Raw genomic sequence first — 11838 nt, forward strand, 5'->3', positions numbered from 1 at the left:
CCACGCACGTGGCTCCAGGGTGGAGGACGTACTTCTTCCTTCCTAAACGAGTCTGCTGAGTGAAGTAGTCATAGCGCTCTGATTTTTTCCACATGTAGTAATACTCCACACACTCGCCCACTGACCGGGTGCGGACCTGAGGAGAAACATCATAGCCATGCATCACGATGCATCTCATGGAGCAAGGACTATTCTCCCATTTAATCAGCACAGAAAATTAAGTGCATTACAGTAATTTATATTGCTATGGACACATCTACGCTGCAGAATGGAAGCACATACTGAGATTTCCAAGGTGGTAATCGGCCAGAGAAAGAACTCCCCACAGTGCACAATTGTTCTTGCAGACCCCAGTGTGGGTTCACACACGGTACATTCGTGTAGGACTTTCCTGCGCTTCCAGTAGCACACTTAACATCAAGAGAGCAAACCTGCATCCATTTTCACTGGCCAGCATCAACATGCCCACAATTACTCAGTGGTAGAACTGGACTCTCTGGTTCTGCCAACTCCCAGCACAGCAGCATATGTCCTGGGGCCCAGCTCTCCCTACAACAGCATCTTTCGTTCTAGAGGACCCCAGGGGACTTTACAAAACATCCACATGCTCAACTCACTCATTCACAGAAGTACTGCAAGGGCTGAGAGTTTGGAAAGAACTTTTGAGACTCCAGAAAGGGCTAATCAGTAATTAACTGACATCACTCATGCAGGTCAGTGTTGTTTGTGACTTCTCCCACCTGGAAAATAAGGCAGAGCAGGGCAGTGAACAGCCCATCACCTGCTAGCATGAGTCAACACAAAGCCTGGGATCGGAACTCAGCAGTCCTGAACTTCCTGCATTAAGCCGAGGCTCAAAACATACCTCTGGTGCAAATGCACGTGCCTCCTTCCCTTTGTCTTAGTGGGATGCAGGGGTGAGCATCCTTACCTTGTTTGCTTGGATAAGATGAAAGTTTTTCCCATGGACCCTGAAGCCATGTTCAAAATTTCTACATTCTTCCTCACTCCAGGCACAAAGCTCATCTATAGCAGAAAGAAAGAGGAATTGGAGGAGATGTACAGAATCTAGAAAGAGTTACATGTGCCTTAATGTTTGGGATAGAACCCAAATACGGGAGGTTCTCACCTCTGATAACCTTCACATTGAACCGTAACCTCCGCAGTGCCTCTTCTGCATTGAAGTTGCATTTAACCAGTTCATACAAGGCCTAGGAAACAGAAGAAAATTACTGACAGCATGTACCTGAGCAACACACCACAAACCAACCTGCTCATGACTTACGTTTGTTTCGTAAAACTTATTTTTCCCAGGAGCCACTTTGCCACTAACCCCAGCTTGACCATCAGCATAGATTATTCCACTTTTCAAGGCACTGGATTACAAACCCCGGGACTGAAAAGATGCAGTTCTACCAGCAGCTCTGCAGATTACAGGCGTGCCTCTCTGTTCCTGCAGACTTACTGTGAGAATCTAACCTGGCTAGCTTAGAGGAAACAACTGCTCTGAAGTTTCTTAGCCAGATGTTTGATCTTCTGCTGGCTTCAAAGAATTGGACAATGCTATAGAGGACAGATCCAAAAGGATGTTCCTGCTGCAAGCTCTGGCTCAGAGAGTTTGGGATACTGGGAGAATACAGTCAAACAGTACCCATTGTCTACTTGCCCAGTCTGTTACATGCTTTCCACAAACATCTGTTACTGTGTTGGAAGAAAGGTACTAAGCTAGACAGGCCTGTGGTCCGACCCACTACAGCCTTTTCCTGTCTTCCCAACAGGAGGGTGAACAGCCTCCCGAGACTGCAGCTGAGCAGGAGTAGGGGTAGGGGATCACTGGAGTTGGGTCTCATTCTCTTTTAAGTGGGTCTCTCAGTCAGGATCTCTGTAGGAAATGTTGCACTATTACGCCAGCACCATTAGAGTATCTGCAGGCTGCAAGAAGCCCCCATGCTTACCTGTTCATTGTCCTTCACCATCTCTCCTTCTGGCAGGCTGCTGCTAGACAGCTCATCCCATCGTCGCTTCACTGCACGGTATAGGAACTCTTCAACCTCTCTCTCAGGGAGTATGTTTGGGTCCCAAAGCAGCTGATCTTCATTCTCATAGGCTAACAGAAAAAGCACCGAAATTAGCTAATCAAACAGAGAATTCTGCTGCTTTTCAGAAATAGTCTGCATGTATGTGCATGGGAGAGAGAGAAGGAGGAAGGAAATCTTTGCTTGGTACTCCAGCCTGGCACTAGAGATGACAACCATCTCTGTGAAGGTACTGCATCTTCCCTCCCGGTTTTGGAGGCAGATAAGCTTAATACTCTTTATACCCCTTTTAGAGCCCCAAGCACAGGCTTGGCATGCTTCCGCTTCTTCAGAAGGGTTGGTTGACAAGGTTTTGTTACCATGTTCTCAAAGATTGTTGCTTTGATTCATTAATCCTGGCAACTAAAAACCCCTAGGTTCTAAGGTGCCTTTTCCAGCACACAGTCAACAAAAGGAGTGGGAGGCAAAGGCAACTTTGAGATGCAACCCTGCCCTAGGCTCAAGATCCTCTCCCCATCCTAGACACAAAACTAAGCAGCTGCAAGGCTGCCCTTCCCTGTGATAGCTTGCAATGCTCCTCTACGAGCTGCTCCATCCACACAGAATAGCAGGAGCACACTGCATCACTAAGTGCTTCTTGCCCCTTGCAGCTTTCAAGGCTCTTATTCCGTGAGAACATGGCACACAACAATGCAGAGAGATGTTTAAGTAAAATAACAGCACAGAAGAAAGCAAGAAGAAAGACTCTGCAATAAAAAATAATCATAAATATTGAGATTTTTCTATTCAGATAAAAACATTAGCACACTCTGTACCTAACTTGTTTCTAGAGGCAAAGGAACCAACCCTTCTGCCCTGTAGAATCACTAAAATCAGGTCAGAGGCATTACAAACAGGGCATAAAAGACCCCCATCTGGATCTACTATCAGTTTCCTTTCATTTTACACTGACGCAAACATACAGGTTATGGAAAACGCACACTAAATCTGTGGTCTTCAATACAGAAGGCTGAGAGCACTGATAAAGTAACAGTGAAAAGTTCTGAGAACTATATTGGGTAAACCTGAAGTAGTACCTACAACACTGATAACTTTTATCTCCTTGAACTAATTTGCTCAGTCTGTTAAGATAGAAGAACCAGGGAGGAAGCAAGTAATTTCTAAAGACGTGGCTTTCTGTTAGCTATCTTGTTCAGAAACTCAACAAGCTGCTGCTAGTATTGCATTAGTTATTAGACGCAATCTGCAAATCAAGGCACCTCCATCTACTCTGCAGACATCCTATCAAATTGGAAACTGATCAGCTCCAGGGAGTACTGAATGAAAATAACTCTGGCTACTTAAGAAAGACATCAGAGAAAAATAAATTAGAATATCTCCAGAAGAGTATTCCTTCTCTTTGGCTACAGCTGAGACCCCCTCCTCCAAACCTGTCACACCAATCCAGTTTTCACTGAGCTTCTTAGCTTCTGTAGCTGTATTACTAGCCCTATTCAAACAGGCTAGTTTAAAGCTAGCTCAGGTGTAGCTGTAAATTTCAGTGTCAACACTGAGAGGTGCCAAGCCTAGACACAAAGAGCAGAACTGGTGAACCAGTGCCCCATCAGATGCCCAGGCCAGCAGCCCTACATCCAAACAAGATACATAAAGCAGGTTGCCTCACCTTTTTCACCATGCCTGTTTAAGTGGAGGATGGGAACAGTGGCTTGGTACTGAGGTCCAACCATGATCTCCTGAAATATCACCAGAGAATTGGGTAAATTGAAATGGAAAATGCTCCACGTAAGCACTGAGGTGTACTTCATGATTTAGGGACTATGACACCACGAGGCTGATTTATGTATCAGTAGTCCCCACTGTCACTATTACTTCTAGGAAACCCTGACTATTTTATAGGGTAACTAAAAAGATTTACTACCAACCAGATGATACTTTGGGGACCTTAGACATTTACATAGTTCTAACGTTAATGATATATGGCAAGAAGCTAAGGCTGGAGATAAAGAAATGCAGAAGCTCTCCTGCAACCTTCACAACCAGGATGAATTTGGAGGTCTGCTCCTTTCTTTCGTGTGATGGTTCTCCCTCAGTAAATCCTGCTGGGAATGTTGCACAGCATTTCACCTTTATAGGGCTACAGGCTGCAGTTTTAATTTACCAAGGCACAACAGCATTTTCCATATCTGAAGCAGAAGATAATTTCAGATACAGATTTCAAAAATCTGTATTAAAAAAACTCTTGTAACCCGTATCTGCCACCACCTTCCACAAAATGCAAGGTGCTGAGCAAAAGAAAATAAAAAGAAAGAAAATTGCTTAAAGAAATATCACAGCACTTTGGTGTCGTGCTTTCCTCAGACTCAAGCACATTGTGTTAGCTCTCCTTCCCAATGCACTCAGATCATTTACCTTCTTACACTCATTGGATGGGATGGAATCCTCCTCTGAATCCTCAGCCATGGAGGAAGCACACGGAGATGAACAGGGCTCTTTGTCTTCATCAGCAAGGAAGTTGTTTGCTTTGTGGGAAAGGAAAAGACCTGTAGTTACAAAATGTTTTTTTTTTTTTTCTATTGCTCTATGTTCCTTCTCATTCCCTTCATTTTCTGCCCTAAAGTTACTTTCAGCATGCTCCTCAGTGACAACTTACCCATATTTTAATTTTCTCCTTTTAAATAAAAGAATTTGCACACTTGCCACGTGGGTGGTGCTGACCAATCCGGGGAGCTCAGACTCCTTCGTTTTGCAGGCTAGTAGAAGGAGTAAGATCACTTTACGCTCAGTCTCTCTCATGCACTTTGCCTTCCTGCGTATTCTGATATTTAGGAGCTGCCACAATATATCACACTACTAGTGCTACTGAATTTATTCACTTTTAGAGATGTCAGATCAGGCACTGATCTTTCAGACTGCAATTACAGCAGGTAGCGAAACAATTCTCACTTATTCAATGTTATGAGTTACAGCTAAAGACAATTCCCTCCTCATCCCACTGCTCATCTACGCTCTATCATGTCCTAACAGATGCTTGGTACACCATTGGCACTCAGGTTTATTTGCAGCCCCCAGAAGGAAAGTGGAAAAAACTGATGTCAGGAAACTTAGTGACAAAATAAAGAAAAACATTCTTGCCCTATTCTGCACATCACATCTAAGTAAAAACCAATTACTTAGAAATTAGCGACACATACAGCCAGGCTGGTTTGGGAATAGGTCCGATGCATCGTGGGACGTGACGGATGGAGTCAGATCATCAGCTGAAGACTGTGTCTCCTCCTCTTCTTCCCCTGAAAGCAAATCCTTCGCTATTTGTTCCTTTTAACAACAACAAGAAAGTGAAAAATATTTTTAAATTAAAAAAAAATGTGGGGGGGGTGGGAGGCCTAGAGTAAAGCATTTCTAGCCAAAGGTAGCCACATCCACAGATCTCCTCACCCTCCCATAGCTTCTCCAAAGACAGATTCCCTCTCACACTCCCCACCACCCCTAGATTATCTTCCCTAGAAGCACTTCTACAAGCGCCAAGAGTGGCTTCCTATGGAAGCCAGAGAAAGGATGAGCAAGTGGCCCTTTCTGTAGAGCTCCACCCAGAGCAAATATCTCAAAGATCCTGGAAGGAAAAAACCGCTTTCTACAGGCTTTAGCTAGAACAGGAGGAGCCATAGCTTCAGCTGGGAAGATACAAACCTCCCCTGACTCTCCACAGATCTACATCTATGTGTAAAGACTTGTAACCCAAGTTCCATAAAGAGTTTTTACAGTGTTCTTTTTAAAACAGTTATCCTTTCTCCAGTCTCCTCTCAACTCTTCAAATTCAATTTCTGTACCTGGCATTCCTCGCTGGGACACCAGAACTAGGCAGGCCCCTTTCCCCATCGTTAGTCAAACCCCTCCTGAAAAGAGCTACTAGATGTCTCAAGCTCCAAGACAGTACAGTAACCTACAGCACAAGCTAATAGCATACACCCAAGCAGACAGCTGGTCTTACCTTATCCAGAGTCATATCTGGGAGATTTGGAGTAATATCATTGCTCTCACTGTCCTGCTCTGAGATGGGATCAGATGCCTCATAGCCATAAAGTGCAAGCAGCTCCTCAAATGGCATTTCACTGCTCTGAGCGAGAGGAGGACAAAGCTTCATCAGGAATGGAACAATCACCAAGTACAACACCAGCTGTAGTGAACACAGAGATAGGCAGAGGCAGTCAAGGCAGCTCTGCTCTTCTGGGGGCTCTGCCTCGGGTAACGCTGTGTAATGGAGGAGGCACGGTCTATCAGGACCCACCATAACCTGTTCTTCTCAAAGGTATAGAGAAGCCAGGAACTTTCACCCCAAAGAAATACAGTCAAGGGCATTTTTAAAATATAATTTTTTTATACTGGATTTCATGCTGGTGAAGAGATGCCAGACAGAACTATATTTATACCAAGGAAGGGAAGTAGCAAATCCCTTTATTAGCTTTGTGCCTGACCTGAAGAGACAGTCTCTCACCAAGAACACGCTTTGTGTTCCACCAAGGCCTCCGTGGGACCACCCACAGGAGGACCACATCATCTCATCTTTGTGGTTCCTCCACTGTGAAACGAACATACACCCAACAGCTGATGGCTCTTCAGCAAGGTTAGCAAAGATCACCTCATCAGAGTAGCTACTTGGCAGAGGAAGACTCCAAAATTTACTGCTGTCACCTGTTGTCAAAACCATTCCTTCCTATCCAAATGCAACCTAAGACTCATTGATGCGTGGAGCTAAACACAGTGCACTGCCAGATGAGCAAGCAAGTCAGAGTTTCACACAAAGATCTTTGGTACCAGTACTGTAAAAGCAAACAAGAAACCCCAGCAGGTAATTTCCCTTCCCCTCCCTTGCTGCCTTTACCTGAGAAGCACTGAAACTCTTCTCCAGCTCTTCTAAAGATTTCTGCTTCTCCTGAGTATCATCTTCTTCTTCCCTTTCTTCCCGTACACCGTAGTTCTGTGAAAGGATCTCTGCTAGGTTCAGTCGATGATCAGCTGAGCCCATTGACACAACTGCAGGGATTACAAGAAATTGGGATACTAGCACCACCCTGGACCAAATCTTCAGATGCAACAAAGCTTGGGACGACCCCCTCTTGTGTGTGCAGCCATGATAAGCCAGAGGAAGAGATTAGGTAGAAAGGAGTAAGAGGGGCTAGGGAACACAACTGAGAGAAGTCACTCTGTGAGCGCTCAATTGCAAAGCCTGGTTCTCTGCACATTCAAGTCCCACTGACTGAAAGCTGAATCTGAAGGTTTTCTGAGTATTTACGTATCTCTAACTGGATTGGCTAATGTCATAACATGTGAACGCACACCGCAGCCTTTCCTTCACCCGAGGCGTTTTTAGGATAATTACCCCTTATTGCAAGAACGGGCAAATGGACACTTGTAGGAGCTTTGGCATCTTTAAGACTTTCCTCCTCTGTCAAATGGCATGGAAATCAACCAACAGGTTCGGACAATGTGGGAAGGAGAAGCGAACAGACAGGCTGATCACAGGAGCCTTGTTTCCTCTGGAAACCAGACCAACAAATACAAGCATACTTAAACTGTGGCTACCTGCTGCACTCTGAAGGCCAGGCTCTCCAGGACATAGACTGTGGGCTGGGTATGGCACCACCCTCGGACTCTGCCTGCCCACCGAGGCCTTCAAGAAAAGAGAAAAATATGGCTGAGACATCTTAAAAACGTAACATGCCTCCAGCCACTTAACCCCACCAGCAAATGCAATTAATTTGATTTCAAAGCAAAAGTTAACAAAAGCCTCACAGCGTAGCATTAGAAACTGTGCTGTGCAAAAAGAGCTCTAGTCAAGTGTGTTTAACAGCTCTTCCAGGCCTCCTCTCCTCCGGATTCATCACCTTCCCCTCAGTCTCTAACTGCATATGGCGGTGTTTCCATTTTATCTTTCTTATCTTCAGCACTCCACTAATTATTTATCCTCTCACCAGTTTAAGACCTCAGATCATTACGGCTTACATTTTCATGTAAAAGGATTTTGACCCTAAGCCATTATTCTAAATACACACATCATGCTTGTTTGAACATAGCATTTTTATGAACTGACCCACTCTTTGAAGAGGCAATCAGAAGCAGCCAGCCACAACACGCTGGCTTCTCCCTAATGCCTCACCGCATCCAGAAGGCTCAGAGGCGTGAGCAAAGAAATTTAGAGCTGAGCAGGCAGCGAAGAAGTCTGGTAGGACTGCGAGTGGCACAGGTGAGGTGGGAAAGGGTGAGACAGGTAGACACCGAGAACAGGCACCTGCTTTCTGGCATTCAGTGCTCGGTCAGAAGTTCAGGCAGCAGTATGGGCTGAGGCCTGGAAAACAACCCAGAACATCTGCTGCTCCTTGGGCTGCTTGCTGTACATGGAAATGCTGTTCATCAAGTTCAGCCTAGGTAGGGAGCAAGCAGGTAATTAACCAACGCCTTTGGGTGACTGAGAGCATCTGACTGTGGAAGAAAATCATAGTGTCAGTCCCCCAGTCACCAATGACATCTTTTTATGATCCTCAGTCATTAATAATCTCAGCCGTGCACCATCACTCCTCGCTTACTCAGTGGGAGCCAGGACATCTACAATGCTTCAGTACATGGCTCTTACGACTTATTTAAGAAAACATAGTACAGCTTCACATCAAAATTCATCCCCTAACAATAGAGCAAAGTATACACCAAAAAAGCCACCCCAGACTTTGGGTTCTGAGTTAGTGCCTTCAGGTATCAACACATACATTGCAAATTCCATAACGACTAGAGAGGCAGCTATTTCCTAGGTTTAATTACCACTAAGATAATGGTTGGCCTGGAAGGCAGCAGAAGATATCGCCATACGAGAGAAGGACCAAGAGGGAGGAAGGGAAAGGATCTGTGAAGCAGCTGTGGAATTCTTGCTCCTTCCTCTACCAGGACCAGTGAAAAGAGGATGCCTCTAGTCCAACTGGAGCACACACTGTGCGCTGCAATTCACCATCCCTGAGCACCTGATTATTAACAGCAAGATAACCCCACTGGGGACCGCTTTGTCTAGCTGCAGGCAGAGCCCAGTGACCGTGCACACTAAAAGGGAAGAGTGTATGGGATAATGAAAGGAGAAGGGGACAGAAAGGATTCGGACAGCCTCCATTTTGAGGATGGTCATACTGGCAAACGGCTTCATAACTCGGGAAAGTGTCAATGCCCCTTTGTTGGGCCTTGCTGGAATGTGACAGACTACAAAACCCTCTTGGATAAATCCTTCCAAGCAAACAACCCTGGTTTCATGAAAAGGATAAGGGTGAGGTCTACACTTACTCCCTCTAGCCTTGAGCGATCTGCAGAACTCTCTTTCCTGAGACAATGATCTATATATCGATTGCGCCTCCTTCGCACGGGGATCAATAAGGAGCTGCATGCAAAGGATTTTGAAAACAAAGACTGAAACTGTTAGCAGTGGATGGGCTGGCTTGAAAAGATGTCAAGAATACTTCAGGAACGATGAGATCTTGTATTAATGATCAGGTGCTGAAATGAAGAGTAATAGTCAGTACGACAGGATGACAATTCAGTAACTAATCACGAGTTTATTTCTCCGAAGCAGTAACGTAGCATTAGAGCAAGTGGGAACTGCTGTGAGCTGGAGTCACCATAAAATAACTAGCACTGCTGTGTTTGGGCTGAGAAAAGAAGAAACAAGTGACAGACAAAGTAAATGGCCCATTCCACACCCAAATTTAAACATGTGTGAAACCGAATGATCCCTCAGATAATTTACAAATCCAGAAGACCACGGAAACAAGAGTCAAAGTCAAAGGAGCAGGAGAGAAAGGCAGGTCTGGCTTAAGTATGTAAATGATGGCAGAGAGAATATTCCTCATTACACTGATTGCCGATACCACGTGATGTGGAGTTACTTCGTTTGAAGGTGAGGTAGCTGTAGTCTGACACTTCAAATCCAGATGTCACACAGGAGGCAGAAAATGCAACAGCATTACATGCATCAGAAAGACAGCAGCAACACTGAGGCACTACCAGATATCTCCAGATCAAGAATGGTTCTTGGCCAAGGTGTAGATGCTCCTATTGCTGGTGACAGTTTTGGTCACCATGAAAGGTCACAGTGCTGAACTCCATTTATTTTGACAGTGCAGCATGATGCTGGAAAATGGCTCCTACCTCCATGGGCCATTTAATCACAGGGGGGAAAAGGGAGATTAAATTCCTTTAATCTTGCTTTAAGTTTCCCAGCAGCTGCTTTCCTTCCACTAGTCTCTGCTTCTCAGGCATGAGAATAACTTTCCTCTCAAAAGTTACACAGAGGTTGACCAATTACTCACTCCCACGTTTGTATTTCTGGATGACTCCAGCACTCCCTCCTTAATTCTGGACTCAAGTTTTTGAGCACGTGGAACAAAGCAACAGTCGTGTTTTAGAAAACACAAACAGAGGAAGAGCCTGAGCTTTTTGCACTGACAAAGCTGTTTTCCAGTGCAAAGCAGATTGTTTGTCCAGAGAAAAACCTTCAGGCTGAAACCACTCTTGCAAGAAAGTGATGAAAAAGAAGGGAAGTTTCCCTTTCCAGTGTTACTACTTTAATAGCTAACATGGTTTCCTGAGCTAGTTTAACACGTATTTCAGACTCAGTGACAGAAGTGTCCCTTGTTCCTTTGCCTTGTCCATACTACTTGACATGGGTCCGTTTTCTACGAACTCCAGCTGTAGCCAGAGGGAAGTGGTATGAATGGAAATAGAGTCATCCTGTAAGCTATGGACCTGAAAGAGCAAAAAATGAACAGAGGACAAGACACACAGGTAATTCCCCTGCACTGGTCAGGAAAATCAGTGCCCAAATCACACGCCATTGCAATGCCACAGCAGAGATACTCCGCAGTTCAAACCTCCTCTGCGAGACAGTGACGGCTCCTGGGTCTCCCCAAGATGGAGACCTGTGTGCACAACGGCAACGTGGTGCAGTGTGCCAGGGCAGCACTTCAGCACATCATGTCAGCCCAACAACATGCCGAAGTAACACTTTGACACAGATGAATGCAGCACCCTTCGTGCTCCACCAAAGGCGGCAGCGAAGACCAAACCATTCTGGATGGGACGGCAGGCAGGCCAGATGGCACCTTCTTCATGCAAAACGCTGAAATACCCTGAAAGCGAAGCCCTGCCGTCGAACAGAAGTTGTCTCAGCTAGCGGTGCTCTGAGATCCTGCAACAGAGCAGCCAGCTACCTCGATGTCTTCCCAGCGTCCTTTTCCCACGTCGTGGTCACAAGGATCTCGTGATGGAAATGAAGTGCGGATGTGCCACGACAACCATTACAGCAGGATGGGGATATTTCAAGGACATGTCAAGACCCGACAGGGAACAGCATCACCAACCATAAGTGTGGTGGAGTGATGGCAGTAACATTTCAGCACGATGCACCAAGACAAACACGGCGTCGCAATGGGAGAGGCAGCAGGGGCGTCCCGACCCAGCACCAGAGCACAAGCCCCACTCGCTCGCCCACCCGCTTCCTTGGCAGGGCAGTTCTCCTGGTCCCAGCCACCCATCCGAACCGTTCCCGCCGCCTTCCCCAGCCCTCTGCCATTCCCACGTTCCCGACCTCCCTGTTCTCCCGCTGCTCAGGCCCTGTCACTTACCTCCAGCCTTTGCGAGCCCCTTTCCAGCAGCTCCGCACCCCTCCGACCCCGGCTCCCCAGCGACCCCAACGCTGTCGGCCCCCGCTGTGCTAAAGCCTCGGGGGCTCCCGCTTCGCTCTCTGACACCGCGCCCTTCCACCAGCCCTCCG

At 46.1% G+C, this 11838-nt stretch overlaps 1 protein-coding gene across 1 annotated transcript in view; it reads right to left on the reverse strand.

Annotated features, from left to right (window-relative positions):
- MIER2 (mesoderm induction early response 1, family member 2) overlaps window positions 1–8403 on the reverse strand; it is a 13209-nt gene extending 4806 nt beyond the window's left edge. The window contains exons 1-11 of the mRNA XM_009331827.1: window positions 8323–8403; window positions 7617–7704; window positions 6916–7067; window positions 6025–6150; window positions 5228–5351; window positions 4446–4555; window positions 3700–3769; window positions 1956–2107; window positions 1130–1211; window positions 932–1026; window positions 9–136 (exon numbers count right to left, since the gene is read on the reverse strand). Of these exons, the coding sequence (XP_009330102.1) occupies window positions 9–136; window positions 932–1026; window positions 1130–1211; window positions 1956–2107; window positions 3700–3769; window positions 4446–4555; window positions 5228–5351; window positions 6025–6150; window positions 6916–7059 (1031 nt within the window). The 5' untranslated portion in view covers window positions 7060–7067; window positions 7617–7704; window positions 8323–8403. The remainder of the gene's footprint in view (window positions 1–8; window positions 137–931; window positions 1027–1129; window positions 1212–1955; window positions 2108–3699; window positions 3770–4445; window positions 4556–5227; window positions 5352–6024; window positions 6151–6915; window positions 7068–7616; window positions 7705–8322) is intronic.
- Window positions 8404–11838: the final 3435 nt, after the last annotated feature.

Source organism: Pygoscelis adeliae, unplaced genomic scaffold (assembly GCF_000699105.1).
Source record: "Pygoscelis adeliae isolate BGI_AS28 unplaced genomic scaffold, ASM69910v1 Scaffold239, whole genome shotgun sequence".
Lineage (NCBI taxonomy): Eukaryota > Metazoa > Chordata > Aves > Sphenisciformes > Spheniscidae > Pygoscelis > Pygoscelis adeliae.